This window comes from Dermacentor andersoni, chromosome 9 (genome assembly GCF_023375885.2).
Source record: "Dermacentor andersoni chromosome 9, qqDerAnde1_hic_scaffold, whole genome shotgun sequence".
NCBI classification, from domain to species: Eukaryota; Metazoa; Arthropoda; class Arachnida; order Ixodida; family Ixodidae; genus Dermacentor; species Dermacentor andersoni.
The window spans coordinates 21,442,034-21,463,782 of NC_092822.1; the positions used below are offsets into that span (position 1 = coordinate 21,442,034).

At 49.6% G+C, this 21,749-nt stretch overlaps 1 protein-coding gene across 1 annotated transcript; it reads right to left on the reverse strand.

The window, feature by feature from the left end:
* Positions 1 to 237: 237 nt before the first annotated feature.
* LOC126527237 (uncharacterized) lies at positions 238 to 20,989 on the reverse strand. The gene is made up of 6 exons (XM_055068623.2): positions 20,825 to 20,989; positions 10,708 to 10,830; positions 6,247 to 6,349; positions 4,696 to 4,938; positions 3,827 to 3,880; positions 238 to 1,908 (listed from the first exon to the last, which is right to left on the reverse strand). Exons 1-6 carry the CDS (start codon positions 20,825 to 20,827, stop codon positions 1,847 to 1,849), a joined length of 588 nt encoding a protein of 195 aa, XP_054924598.1. The 5' UTR covers positions 20,828 to 20,989; the 3' UTR covers positions 238 to 1,846.
* Positions 20,990 to 21,749: the final 760 nt, after the last annotated feature.

Consider the following 21,749-nt stretch of genomic DNA (forward strand, 5'->3'; position numbering starts at 1 on the left):
TAAAGAGCACGAGGTCGCGGGTGCGATCCCACCTGTGGCGGCATCATTTCGATGGGGGCTAAATGCAAGAACGCTCGTGTGCTTAAAGAACCCCAGGTGAGCAACATTATTACGGAGGCACCACTGTTAAGTGCCTTAGTGTTGCTTTGGGACAGGATATATAGACAACGCGACTCGAGGGTTCGCGAGTTTGCATCGTGACACACACGCAAACAAACAGCTCGAGAGGGCATTCGATTCTCTTTTCAGTAACATTTTATTGAGTCCAAACACTTCACACAGTTGATCGAAACGTTACTGTATGCAACGAAGTACAATTTCACGTGTCACACGTGCACGAATACCCGTAGAAAGTCGTAAAACTACACGATTCGCGAACTCTGCAACAGATCTCTGCGCGAATGCTGATGTATTACAGCAAATGCAGTAACTTGTGAACTTTTATACCGTCCCCGCAAAAATATATAATACACACAGACACACACACAGACACACACACGTATACACGCACCCGGATCTCAAACTCTGGGTCGTCCAGATGGCCGACCGAAGATGCCACGAAAGCACAAGGTCTGGTCGCCACCTGGGGAAGAGGGCGGGCCCTCCCAACTCCCCCCTCCCTAAACCCCATCTCGGACAAAATCAAGTTTCCTGCTACTACACAAGATATGTTACATTGTGCTCTTCAAGGCAGAAGGCATGAAGTATTTGGGATGCTAACAAGCACGGGTAAACTGAGTAATTAAATGTTCTAGCTCTTACACATCCTGTGCTTGTTTGCAAAAGCTTGCATTCTTTCTGACCAATGGGTGAATGAATGGTGGAAGCATATAGCTGGCAGACAGCGCAATGCCCTGCTCAACAGAACACAAAAGCAACTATCGAAGGGGCTTGCGGGAAAGGGAACCGACGACTGTGCACTAAAGCTGCGCCCGCCCCTTCCCAAGGGAAGCGAAAGGGTGCGAGGGCAGAGGGCATGCCCCCTGGCTGCCCCGCACTCTGTGTTCGCACGCCTATGTTCCAGGTAGAGTGGTGCGAAATAGTGTTTCGGGGGGATAAGTGCTATTTGCAGGTGTATGAAACTCTTCCGGATAATAGCGGCTGTTCTACACGTTTATTGCTATGTGTATCTAAAACATAAAATAAAGTGTGCTTTGCAGTTATACGCGGAACACCGTTCCATTTAGTTCAGTAGAAAACATCGGCAAACATTTTTCAGTTAGAGCTGGAATTTACGTGGAATGAGAATACTGAATAGGGGCACTGCCCACCGCTCCGCGAGTCTGGGTTTTTTCTTTAGGGTGGGGGGTGGGGGGGGGGGGGGCAGCCCACATTGCCGATGAACTAGGGGTGGTTTATTAGCAGATCTCTGTTGCAAGGACCAGTGCTATAACAGTACAAACATATCCTGCCTTGATGTGATCACAAGAGTATTATGCGATATATCAAACATAACCTGTCTTGATGTGATCACAGGAGTATTATGCCATATATCACCGTCGGGAAAGGTTCCCCCGCCCAAGAGCTCACGAAAGAGAACAAAAATGCAGCGCGAGAACCGGGGACATTAGTGGCATGACTAACTGCCAACTCGACTCGGCCAAGCACTATAAATTAACATTCTATAGATTAACATTTTGGGGAGGACAAAGACAACAAACGCATGGATCTTTGCTGTTCTCACTAAGCGTAGAGATTGGTGCACAATGCAGTCCCAGATCACTTGTCATCTTCTGGCACAGAGTATTTTCCGAGCAGACGTGTGCCGATTGAAGGTGATTGAGGTTGAGGACATCGACACTCTTCCAGCATATGGCTCCACTGTCGGAGGGCGGCGATGCCATGGTTAGGCGACAATGACGGCCACAACCAAGCTCAAGAGAATCCAGGACAGTCTTCCGCAAACTCCTGCGCACACGAAGAGAAAGTGTGAAATATTGGCCTTCCGGTAAATGTTTAACACTTTACGGAATACCGGAATGCTGGAGATACCAGCTATGATATGTGGATAAATGGATGTATGGATGTTATGAGCGTCCCCTTTGGAACGGGGCGGTGGACTGCGCCACCAAGCTCTTGCTATTATACTGCCTAATGTCCTACCTAGGTTAAAAAGAAAGAGAAGTCTACAATGAATACCCATAACGAAATTTTCTGACCCGCTATTGTGAACTTTGCTTTTGTACGTCTCCCGTTTCTTGTCGTTTCTATACTTCCACCAATCTTCCAATCGCCTCTTACTATAGTATCTACTGCGGACATGTTTACTTTCCCCCTGCTCACGCTGAACCCAAGGGGTTCGAGGAGGCCAGTAGTGCCTAAATCGACGGCTGGGCAGATATCTTCACGTTCTAATAAAACGTGATCCATCGTTTCCCTATAGCTTTACCGGAGCAAGCACATGAGTCTTCTTCCTTCTTATCTCTCGCTTTATAGGTGCGTGTTCTGAGGCATCCCGATCTTGCCTCCAAGAGTAATGAGCTTCCCTATATAAGTTATCATAAATTTCATTTCCTGATTTCGTTTTTTCCTTTTAGGTACTTACTCATGGCAGGCTTCTTTACCATTGCCGCCACCCATGAGATTATTTCAGCCTCTCTGACTTTCCGCTTGACGTTCTTTGTTGCTGTATTGCTTACCCTACAGGCCGCATACTTGCTCGTATAAGCTTCCTAGTTCTTTTCCTCCGCTGTGAATCAATGTTTTTTCCCATACGAATACCTCAACACTCTCTCAGCCCATTTACTTTCTTGCGTATTCCTCAGTCGCTCTGCATCATATATTTGGTAGCGCCATCTTGTTGCGCTGGTATCTACTGCAGCACACGAGTACCATATCGTAACCACAATATATTTGGTTGTTACTAGGTCAACCTTACGTAACAACTACCGTAAGTTTGGAGTTCAACTAGTCTAACAGACTTCTAGCTTGTCCCCGTATACGTATTACCCTTCAAAGTTCATTGAATAATGGTTTACCTATGTCTCACCACCATAGTTTACTGGATACGTAGCCGACTGTAATGTGAGCTTTCCGGTAACCTGGCATTCCATAAAGTGTAATACGATGACGGAAAAACTAAAGCTCTGTAATGATGCACAGCAAAAATGCTTCTAAGCCACTGTGGTTGAAGGAGGCTGCAAGATGGCGCTATACGAACGCTGCTACTGTCTCAAACGTACATTTCGTCAAGGGTGATAGTTGGGTTTCTCTTGAAACAGTTCACGGATATCGGCGATGTCCAAATCCGCGCTCCAGCCCCAGCGACGGCCCCCTTTGGGTAGGAAATACAGACCTCGAAGACTGTGCTATCGCTGTCTGCATGCGGCGGCAGCGATTGCGGTAGCCGGAAGGACGTCGAGAACGTTCAGCTGCTGTACGCCGCCTACACATGGCACCACTGACGTAGACGTGAGCAGCAGCGCTGGTGGCGTTATCTAGTGACTCTCCGGTCAACCGGAGTGAGCAGAACTATTGTCGCGATGATGGCTTCCGTGACACTTATCGGCTTGAATAAAGGCATCGGCAGTTACTTTATTGCAGGTGGCGTCCGCATCGCGTGCCCCAGCGACGGCAGCCTCATAGTAACAAAAACCACTAACGAAGGCTATGCTTATGCGTACTGGAGGCTCAAGAGAAGTGACGTCATATACGCCTTGGTTTGAACACCATGTACTGCGATCACGTACAAAGTTTTGCGCTTTCGCGAATGGGCGTGCGTGCGTGTTTTAAAAAACCTTGTGATATGCCGCAAAAGCCTTCCGCAATCTTCAGAGTCGACTGAAGTAGTAAGACAAGGATATTAGCGTAGCAGTGCTAGTCGTACCTGTCGTCAGCGATGATGCTCCTCCGTGTGGAATGCCAGTCTCTGCAGGGTCTCCTGCACAGCGCAACGTGACTTATGCCTTTCGCAAACATTGTCTCGATTGCATATTATTCCTGTTCTATTTTATGCAGAGCTGCCTACGCAATTGTCTAAAGTGTTTCGTGCAGATTAGTTATTGTGTCTCTCCTGCATGCTTATGTCTCTAGTCTAAGAAAAATTTATTGCATTGAAATACCTCTTTGAATATCAGCGGCGACTTAGCGGCGAATGCGAGAGAAACGCATTGGCACATTACGTCGCACTATATCGGTGCATGACCACGTATGCCCCGAAGAGCCCTGAGTGAGTGAACAAACTGCTTATAATATACAGTGGCGTAGCAACAGGGGGGGCCGGGGGGCCGTGGGCCCCGGGTGCAAGGGGCCAGTGAGGGGGGGGGGGGGGGTGTCATATACGTCTGAAGACACCCCTCTTTCCGCCGGCTACACCCGGGGAGGGGGGTGACAGAAGACCTATGGGCCCCGGATGCCAGACGACCTAGCTACGCCACTGATAATATAGTTAAACTTAAAGCAATTCCTTCGTGCATTTCACAAAGCGTGTTTCATAATTTGCAGTATAACGACCGAAACTTTCTAACATTGGGAGTACCAGGATGGGAAAATTATTTGACATTCATGGGAAGAAGTCTGTATACGTTGTTCGCAATTAATTATTCGAAAGAAACACTCGATTCGATTCGCTGCTGGCGCAATTCGATTGGTACTCGATTCACTTTCAAGAACAACTACTTGCACACCCCGAATAACTTGACATAGCGAGCAATGTACATTCACAGTGACGCAGCCTGTTCGTAAATGTAGACGTACCACGAGTGTAGACGTCGCAGCTGTGGGACAGGTAGGAGCGCAGCCTGGTGTTGGCGTGGAACAAATGACAGGTTCCCCGTTGCGTTCCTTCGCGAGAACAAAACTGCACGTGCTGGCATTCCCATTCGAGGTTGGTCGAACAGTTGGCGGCGCACTGCTCTAGGTCCGTGTCGTTGAGGACAGCCGATGGTGCCGGCCTGTACACCTCGTGATCAGGGAGCTTCTGGTACTCGGCAAGGTAACCTGTACAGGGGAATTCAGAACGGTAATTGAGCAAACGATGGTGGTGACTGGTCGTTTAACAAATATAAACGAGGAAGGAAAAGGAAGGAAGACGGAATCGCTGCTTACCGCACTGTAACTGTCTAGGTTTGACTGCACGCACCTGGACGGCGGTCAATAGCGCTGTGATAGGGGCACAGTAGAAGGACAGGGAGAGAGGATAGCATAGAGGACAGAGCAAAGAAGGCGCAACTGTTTACATTTATCCAATGGAGCGACTAGGTAGGGATACATCCATAGTTCGCTTATGCAGCGACTTCTTCGAAAGAGTTTGTCGCCAGGCCCCGTTCACGTACGGGCGTTAGTTAACGTATATATAGCAACTGGGTAGCGAGGCCCGACTGCACGAGGAAGCAAACGAAACACACACGTGACAAAGATCATCCGATCCGATAAGAGGTTGTGCTTGTGTCATCATCTACTGCTACTACCTCGCTAAATCAAGCAAGCTTCGCGTCGTTTAGATTGCAGCATTGCGTTAAATCTGCGGATTTTTCTACTCTAACAGGGCGGACAGCGGCAGAGGAAAGGGTAATAAATGTAAAGTCAGACATGCAGAAACAATACACTGGATAACAAAGAATTCTGGAGAGGAAGCCTTCCATATAACGATATAAAAGAAAAGAAAATTACAATAGAAGAGAGAGAGAAATAAATTAGAAGAGAAAGCTTTTATGAAGAAACAGAGGTCACTGCCCTACATTTCGAATTCAGATCAGGGTGTTTGAGGACGCCTATAGGTGAATATTGGAGAAAAAAAAAGATTCAGTTGAGAACGGCTCGTGTGTAGTGTGTCGAAATAGTGCAGACACCATTGATCGTACTCTGTTAGGCTGTTAGAGACCCTTTCAACGAGAGCTCCCCTGTTTAGGCGCGGCCGTATAATGCCCTCTGGACTGCTGCACTTACGCGTGGTCCCACAGCAAAAGCGTTGCCGAGTTAGCATTGCACAGCCAGATAGCTGTGCGGGCCTTTGCACCCCTGCTCAACAGTCGAGAGACGCAGTGCATTCCCTCTCCCCGATGAAAAGGTCGTCGAAAGTAGTTAGTAGTATGAGTAGTAGTGGTAGTAACAGTAGCGGTAATAGTATACTAATTGTCTTTTTTTTTTTTTGCACACATACACAGGAAAAGCGACACCAGTGAAAGGCGTTTGATGCACCTGACTACATTTTGGTTCTTCTCCAAACCATATATCCCCTATAAAACGGGGCCATTTGTGAAAAGCACACGGTATTGATGTCATTGCATGCACGTGAAAGCAACCAACCTTTTATGGGCGGGTTTTTAGGGCCTAAAATTGTAGCGCAGACGGCGACCACGACGATCACCACCGTGGCCAGACCGAAGATGGTCAGACCCACGAGCCATGCCTGGAAATACAGTGGCGCAGAAAGGTAATTAACTCAAGGACATTGAAGAGAAGTGCTAAATCAATTTACACTAGTAAAGCATGCGTTCAAAGCCATATTTCTTGCTAATTTCATGGTAATAGCTTGGTTATTAGGAGAAAAAGAAATGGCGGTCAAAGTTCCATTTCGAAATTCGGCCCCAGCGGCCGAATTTCGTTGGGGGAGAAATGCAAGAACACCCCTAGCTGTCCCGTGCATTGAGGGGACACGTTAAAGATCCCCTCGGGGTCAAAACTAATCGGAAGTCCCCCACTACGGCGTGCCTCATAATTGGGATTTCGGCGCGTCAAACCCCAGAATTCCATCGAAATTTCGTGTCGAAACCCCAGCGCACGTATATGTCAGAGTGATGTCACAAATTTGAAAGTACTTCTTTTTTTTAGTAAAATCTCCAGCATCTTGCACAGTGCAATCTTCTTGCCCATTTAGAATGCAGTTTAGTCAATTCTTTACGATTAAAAATATTAACGAGGCCTCATCTGACGCCATCGAAATTGATGACGTCACAGCGAGCGGGTGCGAAAAGTTCAAGATGGTGTAGCCGCACGTGTTTCATTCTTTGCGTTTTTTCTGGCTTGTTAGAGAGCATAACTGCGAGTCGGCCTAGTTGGAACAGATTCATTATCTAAAAACTTTTTTAGATAAAAGAAATAAAGAAAATAAATAAGGAAAAGAAAACCAATTGTTCGAAAGCGTTCGTCCTTGTGTTGCACCCCTTCTTTGTCCCTGTTTGTTTGCGCACAAAAAGTTTTTAAATAATGAATTATTAGAGAATTTTAGTTTAGGGGACGCAAGCGGCTTGCGCACCCAAGCCGCTTGCGTCCCCTAAACTAAAGCTCTCCATTAAGTCTCTCCTCAACATAACAGCGGCATTTTAGAGCGCAGCACTTAGGCGCCCGTTCCTGTGGTGCAAACGTCGGCGTCCCTCGTAACCAAGCGAACGAGCAGAGAGAAGGAAATGAAGAGCGAACGCGGAACACAGCGGGAGATGAAGGACGGCGATAGCGATGAGAGCGCGAGGAGGAATGCGGAGGAGGGGGTTGCAGAGGAACCATGCACGAGGCGGAAAGCGGAGGAGGAGCGTATCACGAAAGCGTCAGAAGAAAAGCGTAGCGGCGCGCAGACAGGCTCTGCGACGACGATGGCTACGAGACGGCGGGTAGCGCGCGTCGTCTGCATTGAAATGAAGCGCTGCGTGAGCGGAGGTCTGTCTGCGGCGGCTGCTGTGAATCGCGCCCACGCGTCACCAACGCGCTGCCTCTTGCGCCACATCTCGCTCCGATTGCAGCGTGCCGCTCGAGACCGATTGTCCGCGCCAGCCAATATACTGCGAAACAAAAACAAGTACAGAGCTGTGCTAAAATTTCTCATTGGGGAATATCACAGTCGTCGGCGATTTTTATTTTGTATTGTAGGATACTTTACCAATAGAACTGAAATATTTTGAAGATATTTAGTATTCTTCTTATCCATGAGTCGGACACAGGTTGGACGTAGATGCACCTACCATACAGACTTCGAGAACGCTATTTTACTATGTTATTTGTTTACTATTTATTACATACCCACGGCGCCGAACAGCGGCATAGCAGCGTACGTCTATTACAGCATACACCTAATCTCCATCGCATAGACCACAAATTCAAGGTCAACGTCCCAAGCTGCCGTACAGATCTGCATTGGAACTCCTTTCAGTTCGTCCAGCTGGAACCGCCTCCCCGCATCCATAGCCAGTGATCCGGACGGTTGCACCATCTTTTGAAACCGCGATCTTCAACGCTATTATATATACTTGTCCTTGTGGCATTGAAAGTATTGAAACGACGGAATAAACAAATCAGCTGTGCGTGTACGTTGGCTAGAGAATCGAGGAAGCGTGGCGTAAAATACAACGTGGAGTAGACATGAATTGAGGCTGCACAAAATAACTAAGAAAGCAGTTACGCACATTCCAAAGAGCCAAGCGAAAAAGAAGAATCAAAAACGAGAAAGGCACTGGCATATATATATAAGTTCCAAGCAATAACTGAGGCAATTTCCCTGAAAAAAACCTGTTCCACTCCCGTGGAGGGAGTGGAATTGAGAAATGGGAATTGGAAAATTGGAGAATTGGGAATTGAGAGACTGCCCATTGCGTATGTGAATATATAAGATGGATTTAAAAATAATTCGCTTTAATTTACACATGTCATTGTAGGTAATACACAATGAAAAATATGTTGGAACCGCCTCCGGGCCTCAAAAGCAGGCAAGCCTAAACTTGACCCTGCACTCGATGCATTGAAATTGCACCTATAACACACACGCACAACTGTGTGTGTGTAAAAATATGTGAACGAAGAGGTTTTGCTAGACATCCACTGTAGTGAATTTAATGAGGCTTGGCGCGTTTATACGAGCGTGATCAAATTTACCGGCAGTGGAAAATACATTTTTAATTGACCACCAATTTTTTTTATCTTTACAGTCGCAAGAAATGAACAAAAAAGAAGCCCTTGAATATCACATTCACAACTCTGCAGCTAAGCAATAAAAAAAATTTTGGCAGTTCCGCCTGGCAGGTGAAGCACTGATTGCGATAGCAAATTTGTAGATATCTGTACGAAGCAAGGTAGTAGTTTTATCGGTGGTATAAACTTGTAAGCATTCTCTTACTAACTAAATTAACAATGGTGGAATATGTAAACGTGACCCAACGAGGACGTAGAAAGAAACAGACACAGAGGCAGCGCTGTCTTGGTGTGCCTGCTTCTTTCTACGTCCTTGCTGAGTCACGCTTAAACATTCTGTCATGGATTCAAACCAACTAGCCCGTCAACGTGCTTTGACTAAATTAAGCGTCAAGCGCGCACAGGTAAACATGAACACATCTCGCTCGATGGTCGCGGCAACTCGCTGTCAAAATTCTGGAGTGAGGAATCGCGGCAGCAGCAAGGCGAATTGACCGTCATGCATGTCTCGCTTCAGCACGAACGAAACGTCGAAAGCATAGCGTATACGAAACTACCGGCACTCTTTCTACGTCCTTGCTGAGTCACGCTTAAACATTCATGGATTCAAACCAACTAGCCCCTCAACGTGCTTTGACTAAATTAAGCGTCAAGCGCGCACAGGTAAACATGAACACATCTCGCTCGATGGTCGCGGCAACTCGCTGTCAAAATTCTGGAGTGAGGAATCGCGGCAGCAGCAAGGCGAATTGACCGTCATGCATGTCTCGCTTCAGCACGAACGAAACGTCGAAAGCATAGCGTATACGAAACTACCGGCACTACGCGCACTCTGCGAACATCGCAGATCGTTTTGAAGATGCGGCCCGCGCGGGCGCGCACTTCAGCCACGTCGCAGATCGCTTTCAAGACACACGAGCGTCGGCAACACGTCCCTACGGCGTCGGCGATTCGCGTGGCCAACGCAGTAGTAAACGCCGCGGTTGTCTCCACTCTGTACGGATCGGCGGGCAAGGAGGACATCGAGGCAGCATAGCAGCCGCCTGAAAAGAACGCCCCTCCTTCCTCGCCTCACCTCCCTGCCTCTCGCGGCACAGGAGAGGGCACGCATCCGGGCCGCGTTCTTCGCTCGCGCATGCGAGATTGAACCGCCTTCGCCGGCTCACCCTCACACGCTTTCCCTCATACGGAACCTCACGGCGACGGCAGAAATGCGCCTTGAGTGCCCATATAATTGCTATCGCAATAAAACGGCGCCCACACTTCTGTAAACTGCACCTACATTTAAAGCGGACAAAGTCGATGTATTGCACATCGCTTTGTACTATACCACTGATTTGTGACCAGGACTTTTGCAAAACGCTGGTAAACACTACAGAATTTTAGCTTCTCCGCAGATGTATAAGCGTTTGGGAAATACCGGGTTAGCGGAGATACACGTACGGCGTCAACATCATGTATTGCGCGACGCACGTAAATTGACGCGTGAGGACACGACCGTGCACTTTATCGCTCGCCCATTCATTGTGTGGGGGCGCGGCGCGGCACGGCACGGAGAGACAGGTTATCTCTATGTGTTTGTCTGCCTCACTGAGTTACCCGGTGACTCTTTATCAGTCTTTAACCGGGGTGCTACTCTGGACTGCTCTGTCGAATTCCGCCATGTTGTTAAACTCTGTAATAATGGTGCTTTGAGCCAATCAGAGGCCGCAGCAGGCCCCTGGACCAATCAGAGCTAACAAGATGGCGAATTCGGCAATATGGCGGAATTCGACTGCGTCCCTGCAGTGTGGCGCTTCAGGTTTCTTTTGCGGTTACAGAAAACATTTATAGGCGAATCCAACGGACGCAGCGAGGACAATTTATTACCTTTTTCTGTCGAATCCACGAGCTTCCATCAGCGGGTTTCTCGGCCTCCGAAGGACCTTCCACACATCGTGGATCTTCGGCAGTGCTGATCATTGCCACCTCGGGCATTGCTCCTTTTCCAGGCTAGCGGAAACAGAGGAAACAATGTAAATGGCATCAATTGGTGGAGGAGGAAAAAAAAAACGTCTCCGCGCTTACCGAGAAAGCACGCTGTAATTTTAATACAACAAACAAAAGAATAAAAGGCTTTTCTTTTCGTTATAAGTCACAGTCATGTATTTCGGAAAGAAAAAGACACATAGGCGGGTTTGAGAGAATCTCCCTAAGCTTCGAACTCATTTACTGCGAACAGCTGCAGCAAGCTCTCGATCGCGACATGCACAGGCATATTCTCAAGTTCACGGTGCACACAGCCTAGTATAACGTTGCACACAACGTCCATCGTCCACGTCCACTACCAGTATTACCTGTCGTGGCCTCCGTAATACATGCGCACCAGTCTGTACACGGCGCAAAACGAACGCGCAGTTAAGATGTGCGAGAGCGTATAGTGGCATACAGTTACCTGTTCCAAACTCTTGATTTCGTTTCATACAGGTATCCATGAACTAAGTGGAACACATCTGCGAGAATGTTGCACTTAGTGGAACTTACGTGGAACCAGATTAACGCCCGTATTCTCAAACGATCATTGACTCGAAGTTCTTCCTCTGCACCGAATTGACCACTGCACCGCCCCTCGATTGAAAAAGACTACCTTTTTTTTTTCTTCAGGAATTGACCTGGACGTTCGCTAAAGAGCAGTGACCACTTTTGTCAAAGGGAGGCTCTGTGACGAGGTGGAGGGCTGAGTGGTGCAAGCTTTAGAATATACAGCGCTACGAGTGAGTCCTCCTCCTCCTATATAGATAGGGCCCCTATATATATAGGAGGAGGAGGACTGGAAAAGGAGAGGCAACATAATATTGACGCGTGTACATTGTTATTGTTCATCGGGTGCATGACCTGCCTTTCACCCGCTAACCGCTGTTGCAAAGCTATCGCAGGCTACAATAAGCGTCTCGTATCGGAACATACTTGAAAGGCTATACGCTGGAATGTACGGCTATGTGAATAGTCGACGCACTTGACCTGTAGATCAGATATCGACTACTGTCCTCGCCGCTATCGTTGCGCATTGAGTGTCACGCGATTATTATGGGCACAAGTTTGGGCCCAACAAATAGTTAAATTCGTGACCCGCAGGTTTGGCATAGCGTTTTCTTTCTTTTTTTTTTTTTTAAGGTGAAAGCCTTAAGTATAAACCCCATGCAAACGATCTTGCGCGCGACAGCGACAAACGACGCGATGGAGATGGCTGTCGCATTCGCATCGCGTCGCCTGCAAGTTGTACCCCATGCGAGCGACGAATTCGAGCGACGTCTCCCCGGTGTTGCCGCTATGAGGGCAGCACTATACGTGCCGGAACTGGCGTGACGCGTGCTTTATTAATTTAAGTTGGTATGTTTTACTGCAAAAAACAGCATAAATATTTATGAAAGTCTTGCAGTATAGGTTCTTATCCTTGCACGCATAAAAATTCAATCGTTTGCTAGTTCCGTGCGACAACCGGTATTACTTCAGTGATGTACATCCAGTTCCGGCTTCGCCCTATTGGCTAGTCGCTCGTGGCACTTCCAGGCGACGAGCGACGAATTCTAGATTTCCACAACCGAGCGACAAGACCTAGCGACATGTTCAAGCAAAGGCCTGTTTCGTCGCTCGAAGCCGTCGCTCGTCGCCGTCGCGCACAAAATCACTCTCATGGGGTTTAGCTTTTTATGCGCTCCATGAGAGAGAGAGAGAGAGAGAGAGAGAGAGAGAGAAACGACTTTATTCGGTCCACTATAGACGTAAGCAAGCTCCACGTCACCTGACTAGGCCCACTCGGGGACCATCAGGTGAAACCTGACGGCCCTCTCGCGAGCCCTCTGGACTGCCAGGATTTGAGAGGTCTGATCCTGGGCCTTAATTAACTTCATCATTTCCTCTTGAGTGAAAGGGGGACCGGCAGAGGCGCAGCCCCACAGGACATGTTCGAAGTCCGCATAATCACCACACAGAGGGCAGTCCGGGCTTGGGAACCGTTCGGGGTACATTGTGTGCAGCGCCGCGGGGCTCGGGTAAGTGGTTGTTTGCAGAAGCCTTAGAGTGACTGCCTGGGCCCTGCACAGCGAGGAGTGCGGCGAAGGTACGAGTCTTCTTGACATATAATTATATTTGCAGATTTCGTTGTACGAGTAGAGAGGCTCGGGTCGCCCAGGAGAGGACGCGTTGCCCAGCGCACGGTCAGTCAAACCTCGTGCAGCCGAGTGCGCCTCCTCGTTGGGGTTGATCGAGGCACCCTCAATGGTTCCAAGGTGCGCAGGGAACCAGGCCAAAGAGTGATGTTTCATGTCTTTGGCACTTTGGATGATACGTAGGGCCTGGGGAGCCACCATTCCCATCTGAGAGGCCCTGACAGCGGCCTTGGAATCAGAATAAATCGTGTCGTGTACACTGTCCGTTAATGCAAGAGCAATAGCAACCTGCTCTGCAACGCTGGAATTAGAAGTGCGGACGGTAGCGCAGCTAAGGATTTTAGAATCACCGTCGATGACCACTGAGGAGAAGGCCTCTTCTTGAACATACGAAGCAGCGTCTACGAAGCATGTTCGGTCCTTGTTCAAGCGGGCACTGGCGAGCAGAGCTTTACCCCTGGCTCGTCTTCGTCCTTCGTTGTAGGTGGGATGCATATTTCGTGGCAACCGGTGTATGTAAATCTTGGACCTTACGTCGCTAGGCAGCTTCACAGCGTCGAGACTGACGACCGTGGGGTTACGTCCCAGCTTGCCAAGTATGGCTCGGCCCGCTGGCGTACCGGAAAGTCTGACAAACTGGGAAAATTCTTGGGCTTCAATGATTTCTTCGAACGTGTTGTGAATTCCCAAATTGAGGAGGTCTTTTGTGTGCGTTCGGATGGGAAGGCCGAGGGCAAACTTGAAGACTCTTCTGATTAGGACATTGATCTTGTTGCGCTCCGATACGAGCCAGTTGTGCATAGCCCCTGAATAAGCGAGGTGGCATAACACGAAGGCGTGGATAATCCGGATCAGATTGTCTTCCTTGATTCCGCGGTACCTGTTGGCGATTCTTCGGATCAGGCCGAGGGCGCTTTCGGTCTTGGAGCAAATGCGTTTGAGGGCGGCTCCATTGGCCCCGTTCTACTCGATGAACATTCCTAGAACCCTGATAGTGTCAACCCGCGGTACTGGGGAGCCCTTACCGGTGAGTAACGTAATGCGGCTCTCTGTTGCTGGCTTCCAGGACCGGTGTGAACCACCTCTGGGCCTCTTCTTGTAGAGCAAGAGCTCGGATTTAGCGGGCGAGCACCTTAGCCCGGTGGGGATAAGATACCGCTCCGTCACATCGATGGCCTCTTGCAAAGCACCCTCGACCTGCCCTTCACATCCATTGGAGCACCAGATGGTGATGTCATCCGCGTAGATCGTGTGGTTAATGTTCGGGATTTTGTTCAAGGCCCTCGACAGGTTGATCAGGGAGATGTTGAACAGCGTCGGAGAGATCACTGCCCCCTGAGGTGTTCCCTTTGGCCCAAGCTGGATTTCGTGGGTCAAAAACTCGTCAATCTTGAGTCTAGTGGACCTTGAGGAAAGGAAGGAGCGCACGAAATTGTACGCCCGTTTGCCAACGTTACACTCTGTCAGGCTCTTGAGAATAAAGGCGTGCGATATGTTGTCAAAAGCCTTTTCCAGATCCAAGCCGAGAATTGCCTTAGTGTCGGCGGAGGTAGAGTCAATGATCTGGTGCTTGATCAGTCTCATGGCGTCCTGAGTCGAAAGCCCCGACCGAAAGCCAATCATGTTGTGTGTATAGCATTCGTTAGACTCGAGATGGTCAGTGAGGCGGTTAAGCATGGCGTGCTCGGCCATCTTTCCAACACACGACGTCAGGGAGATGGGCCTTAGATTGTCGATGCTCGGCGCCTTACCTGGCTTCGGTATGAGTACTGTGTGGGCTGCTTTCCAGCTCTTGGGAATGAGGCCGCTGCACCAGATATCATTTATCTTGTGCGTAAGGAACTCGATTGAGGCGTCGTCGAGATGCTTGAGCATTTTGTTGGTGATCCCGTCGGGCCCAGGGGCAGATCTGCCGTTGAGGGATGCGAGAACTCGCTTGACCTCAGCCACGGTAAAATCCTCGTCCATAGATGGTACGTCACGCCCTTCGTACTCGGGAAACTGGGGGGGCACCGGATCGTCCGTGGCCTCCAGGTACTTGTGCTCCGTGACTGCCTCATCTGGAGTCGAGTCGGTCGCCAAATGGACAGCTTTCGCCAAAGCTCTCTTCTGGTTGGACTTGGTGTTGCCATCGTGCAGTAGGTGCCTAAGGAGACCCCAGCTTTTACCGTTCTTGAGCTGGCCCTCCACCGAGTCGCACAGTTCGTCCCATTGCTGCTTGCATAGCACCTTGCAATGAGCCTCTATCATCTTGTTTATATCGGAAATTTTCTTGCGTAGTCTTCTGTTATGGCGCTGAGTCTTCCATCTCGCGAGCAGTGCCTGCTTGGCTTCCAATAGATGCGCCAGCCTACTGTCCATCCTGTCCACCTCCAGATCGGTTGTCACCTCCTTGGTGGCTCTAGCCGCATCCTTCTTTATCTCGTCGCACCAAGAGTCTAAGTCCATATCATCGTTAAGGACGCGCTCGGAGCGGTTGGCTCGGAACAAGTCCCAGTCAGTGAACCTAAAGGTCCTCGTTTTGTTACGGGCAGCCTTGATCACCGCTTCGATGATGCAATGATCGCTACCGAGGTCCATGGCTGTGTTGGTCCACTTGACGTTTTCCAGGTTCTTGACAAAGGTAAGATCCGGAGTCGTATCTCGGCACACCGAGTTCCCTCTCCTGGTTGGAAAGTCTTTATTGGTTATCAGCGTAAGATCTTCCTCCGTTGCCGCGTCCCATATGTCTCTACCCTTCTTGGTATTGGTACAATAGCCCCACGCCTGATGCTGAGCATTAAAATCCCCCATGACGACTAGAGGCTGACAGCCGGCCAAATGCACGGCCTTCTTGAGAATACCACCAGGCCTGGCTCTGTGAACGCTGGGTCTGCAGTAAACATTCAGTATGAAGATACTGTTTCTTCTTAAGCGCTGCGTAGGGGGGTCGACAAGGAGTTCGGCCATGACGTACTCGATCCCATTGTCCGCGGGACCAAGGTCTCGCTGAAGGCACGTGAACTTTTTACAGACCAGGATAGCGACGCCCCTTCCTCCTTCAGTGGAACCCACCGTAAGGAAACCGGGGAGCTTGATAGGTGATGATGTGATCGTTTCTTGCAAGGCGATTACTTGGGGTTTCTCTTTTACGCTTTTTAGGTATTGTCGCAGGGTCGCCCGTTTGCTGACGAACCCTGCGCAATTCCACTGCCACATTGTTATGACGTTAGTTCTGTTATCCATGTTTGGGCTTGGGAATGGATTGTGAAAGTGCCGCATTCATAATGGCACCCTCCGTGGGTGAGGCAATGACGCTGTGCAACTTTGGGACTTGTGCTGTGGATGTGCTTGGCAAAGATGCGTGGCTGGTCCCCTCCAGCCTAAGTATTCTAGCGCTGAGGGCGACCAGGCCCAGCTGAGGGTGCGCGATCATTTCTTGTACGTGAGAGAGACCTGTCTGTATGTTGGAGATTGCGTTCTTGAGATCAGACAGGAGTTCTACCATTTCGTCTCCCCTTGAGTCATCCAGGGCACGCCGCTTCACTGCAACCGTCTTGGGAGGGGCCTCCACTGTGTCCATGGCCGAAGAGCGTGCGGCAGGTTGAGAAGCTGGCTGTGTGAGCGCCAATCTTCGTATTTCCGCCATCTCGGCGGCTAGCCGACTGATTTCCTGCTTGAACAGAGCGTTTTCCTTCCTGAGACTATCATTGGCACGCCTAAGTTCTTCGAGCTCATTCGTGAGACGCAGGTCGTGCGAGTCTTGAGAGTTGAACGCCTGCGTTTGGTTGCCACGGGCCCTATCGGCCCACGTTAGAGAGGACTTGCCTCTACCGCCGTTGGGGGTCTTCGGACGGGAGCTGTTGGATGAGTCGCTCTCAGTACGGGACTTGGAGCAGCTTCTGGAGCTGGAGCGCGCTGGAGAAGGCGATGTGAGTCGCGATCTCGAGGTAGAGCGACTTCTGGAGCCCCGTCGGCTTGTAGAGCGGCTTCTCGAGCGCAAGCGTCTTCTGCCCCTAAGGTTGGTGCTGGATGAGGCTTGCGGATCGGAGGATCGAACGATCGACGGCGTGGGGAGCTGCTCTTGCTGCCTGGCACGCTCGAAGCGTCGTCGGCGAACAATGTATGGCGTCTTGAATCTATGCGCACACTCTTTGCCGGCTGTAAGGTGCGGACCGCCGCATATCTTGCATTTTGGTGTGCATTGATGCTGCTGATCTGGATTTGGCAGGCTGCATCCCCGACAGATGACGTCGCTCGGTGTTGGACATACATCGGCGCGATGCCCGAGTCTTCCGCAGGCGTGGCATACGTCCACTTGCTTTCGATATAGGGAACATTTCATCAGGAGCGTTCCGTACCTGACAAAATTCGGTACCCGCTGCCCGTCAAAGGCGATGATGATGGTCCCAGTCTGAGCGATTCTCTTGGCTGCTAGTGCAAGAGGATTGTTCTGGTTAACAATCTTGCCATCCACCGTCGCTGGGTCGTCTTGTAACGGTATGCCACGAATGACCCCCTTGCACGTGGAGTGCGGGGCTGTCTCGTACGCGCAGAGTTCGTGGATCTTGCCTGTGATTCGGATTTGCTTGATGCGGGCATATCGATCGGCATTCTCTCGTCTGGGAGTGCTGGCCACCATGATGTTTTGCTGTAAGTTCGGGCACAGAGTGTCTTGCGTGAGCTCGTGCTGGCTGATGCCGGAGGCTGCAAGTATTGCGTCAGCCACCGTGGCCGCTCCAATTTTGGAAATAGTCAGCCCACCTCTTGGTCTAATAACGATCTTCGTATCTTCTTTGGGAAGAACAGGCATTCGGCTTGCCCTAATAATCTTGGTCTTCAGCGCTGCGCCGCTAGACTTGTAGCTGTGGGGAGCCAAAGGCGCCGCCATGGCGTTCGGGTTAGCTTCCCGCGATTTGGCGCCAGCTCTTCTAACACCTGCTGTTTGCCATCCCTGCTCTTGAGTGACTTCCTCCGGGAGAATATTTTCTCCCTCTACTTGATATTCCATGATGGTAGCGGACGAGTGGCACTGAGCCGCCCCGGAGGCCGAGGCGTTGTCTCCGAAGTGCTCGATTGACGCCGCCAACGGATGCACAGGAATGTCCGTAAAATGGTGAAAAGTCACTCACTGTGGCAAAAAGGGTATCCACGTGGTCCTTACAACTTTACGGAAAAGATATGCACAAATAAACATTGGCTCGCGACGATTAAATACAAGAAAAGCTGGGGAAATGCGGGAACCGAAGGCGCTCCATGAAGCGAAAAATCCGGTGCCCGGCGTTGTCATTTTTCTTCACCTTCACTGCAACGTGATAATATATGACCATGGTATGGCAAACGGGATTGTGCTGGTGTAAATATGCAAGAGCTTGCCAATTAAGCAAATATACCTTGGAATGAGAAAAGAAAGAAGCCTTACGCTGCTTCGAAGGAGAAGTCATGGGACCTAGTATGCTCCCCAGATCTAGTAGTTCTTGAGAAGCCAGAGCCCATTCTACTGTAATAGCGAGCCCTTTCATCTCTACAACCTGGTTATTCCAACAAAATGCGTTTCGCGGTCTCTAACGACCCACATTTGCCGCAGTTAGCGTTGGCGTGGTCAGTACTGCACACACACACACAGCCTACAGTAAGTATACCTGTGAACGCAAGTTGCTGCAACTTGCGGACATTCGGTGACCGATTAGGAGTCTTTGGCGAGAAACTGCCCGTGAACTCGCAGGAACTGGAGATTCTCAGACGCAAACATTCAAAGCAAAGAGGTGAAATGAGGTCCGCTTCAAACAGTCACGAGCAGCGATCGTCTCACCTCCTTGAAAGGAACACAACTGTGTCGCAAGATATGCGACTCATAAGAGAATATGCTCGCCTATTGTCCTCCTTATCGCACCGAGGTTGCGTGGACGCGTTTTCGCTTTCATCTCTTATCGTTGGCCGACGTATAGGAGCCGCAGGGTAGTGCCGATACCGTCCGTAGCAGTTTCCCTAACCTTTGGAAGTGCAAATGTCACTTATTGCTACGGAGGTTATTTTTCAGTAAGCAACACGTAGCAGTTGAGCACGTCTCGGTTCGTCCTTTCGTTCATGAATGAAAAAAAAAAGAAAAAAGAAAGCAACCACGCGAGAGACAACTTTCACCCGCTGTTCTCTCTGACTTGACGGGTAGATTTTATTGATTGATTTGGTTTGACGTCCCAACGCAACGAAAAGACTATGGGGAGACGCCGACCCAAGAAACCAATATGGCTCACATTAGCAAGCTTCAGGAAATTTTCACGCTGCTAAAACGGCACACAGAAGTGAGAGAGGGAGAGAGAAAAAAAAAGTGTGAAACATGTGGCACCCCGCTAACGTACCGGCGGTGAGGTTTTGGCGTGAATTTCAAAAATGGTGAGTTTTGCCTTCATTTTCTCTGCCAGGAATCAACAAAATTTTTCCGAATTAAATGCAAGTAGGTTTTTCACAGAATTACCCAAAATTTATTTAGCCCTCCTGCAAATTAGTGTTCTGATAATTTATTCGCGCCCACCCATCGGCATGCAGTGCTATAACCACGGTCTTATCCCCGACGCAAAGCCTTGCAAACTTAACGGCTGCAATGTGTAAATCCCAACATGCGCCGTGAAGTACTTCTTTAAGAATATAATTATTAAATTTTTGTTAATTAGGTGGGTATGTGTTTCGCTTTCTCGTACAAGTAATGTCCGCCTCTCTTAATAATCCAGCTCAATGTTTTATATATTGCTTAACAGTTCGGAAAGTTAAAGCCGTGCAGAGAGCAACCGCGAGCCGCGTATTTACCTAAGCCTGTGCGGAATATCTGCGGGCCTGTCGTTATGATCACGTGATACTACATTTGCCAAATTCGCGCGCTTCGATCGAGCCAGGGTCAAGCATGGCAAAGGTTTGTCGACAAACTTTATCGGCGTTTGTGCGTATTGGACTATCACTTAGTGCATAGGAATCAAATCTGTTTGCGCACTTCTAAAATGCTTTGTATTATGCCTAAGGGCAAGCTTTCGAATTTAAAAAAAAAAGAAAGAAGAGAAATCTTAGTGCTGTTTAGTCGGCGCAGAGCCTGAAAGGATAATTGTCGCGCAGCCAACATATACGCAAACTGCAGCGTTGCAGGTTAAAAAAAAAGAAAAAGAAACTCAAATACGATGAAATCGGTTGGACTTTCGACGGCTGTCGCGCTACTCAGTCGCATGTTGCACGCATTCACGAGAGTGCAGCTCGGATTTTCTTTTTTTCCAGCTTCATTCGGAACTGTAATGCGCAAGAGTTGGCCAACTGTATACGTTCAAGCATATCTTATCGCGTTTAGGCCTGCGCGCTCCTTCGTAGAAATCTCCGCGGATCGCTGCCGAGTCCGAGATTGGCCTGTGGCGCGCTAGGCACCTAATTGTTGTGGGACAAATATACACCCCAAAGGGTGCAACCGTTTTAAGAGTGTACTCCTCACAACAAATAAAACTTATTTGTTATATGTCAGCGTTGCGCTTGATTCACACGCAAAAAGTCAGTATGACATTTTCGAAATGGCCGTCTGTGTCTCCACCACCCACATCAAAAAGTAAAAAAGATCCTCTGTACGGCCCTGCCCTTGACACAGCGAGGTTGACAGGAATATGGAGACGCACTGATCACCAATCGTAAAACGGGCGATGTATGAGGCGATAGAGACAGCCTTACGAAAAGAGAGCATCGTCCTGACAAAACCAAATCGTCTTGTCGAAACTTTGGCTCCACTCTGAGGCATCCCTTGTCCGCATTACAAAAAAAAATATTTAAAAACACCACCTTACGCTTGGTTTAATCACTCTTCTAACCGTTCAAGGTATCGAAGAACTCACCATGCCGCTGCAGGTGCGCCGACGAAGGAAAACGGTACAAGAGCCGCACACACCACTGCACGCACGTAGTACGTCCTTATCCACCTGTCCGCGGTCGGTCTCTTCGGGCGCTGTCGTTTGCGTCCCACTCGTCGCGATGCCCACTGCCTACTGAAGATTGGCGTGCCGTACAGCAGCTTTCGTGTCTCGACATCAGCGCCGCCTATCGGGGTGGAGAAAATGGAGGAAGGAAGGAGTGGCCACGGCCAGCCGGGCGCACTGTTCTGGAATATTCTCGTACACTGCAGCACGCATTTGCACGGGTGTGTTGTAGCAATGCCTCCTTTACTAGATGCATGCCGCGTCGCTAGTTTTTCCATTGGAGCGGAGGTTCCTGTAGTTCAGGGTGCCTACATTTAGGGTGCCTCGATGTCCTCCTCGCCCGCCGCTCCGTTCAGGGTGGAGACATCCGGTTATAGTGTACTAGAATAATGTCCTAGTGGCGCGAGCAGGAGGGAGGGACAATGCGCCGGCTGAAGCAAATGCCAGTAGCCGCCGTCGGTGGCGCTGCTGTGCTTTTTTTCTAGCTGCTGGCGCGCGGTCGAGCCGGCTCGACACGCTCTGCGGCTGTTTGCTCCGTGTGTTTTCTGAGCCTTGTGACGTTCAACGTGGCCATCCTTGTGAAAAACAGTGGATGACTTGAAAAAAGATGGCGTATCCCTGCATCTACTGCAGCACAGGAGGTTCGATGTCAAAAAGAAAGACGGACACCCATTTATACGCTCCGGGCTGCCACAGCGATTATCAGAGCGCTCCGGAAGCGTCATTGTTCGCCGCACCAACGGAAAACGAACTTGGGAAGAAATGGGAGAGCGCAATCTGCGAACAGCAGACAAGAATCTCACTGAATCTTCAGCGGTATTTCATTAAGACTTCTTTCTGGGCG

What these genes read in the sequence shown, in the direction of transcription:
- LOC126527237 (XM_055068623.2), bottom strand. An exon ending in TAAAAACCCGCCCATAAAAG is followed by an intron (nt 4,939 to 6,246) that starts GTTGGTTGCTTT and finishes TCCCCTGTACAG; the next exon opens with GTTACCTTGCCGAGTACCAG. An exon ending in CTGCGACGTCTACACTCGTG is followed by an intron (nt 3,881 to 4,695) that starts GTACGTCTACAT and finishes TGCGCTGTGCAG; the next exon opens with GAGACCCTGCAGAGACTGGC.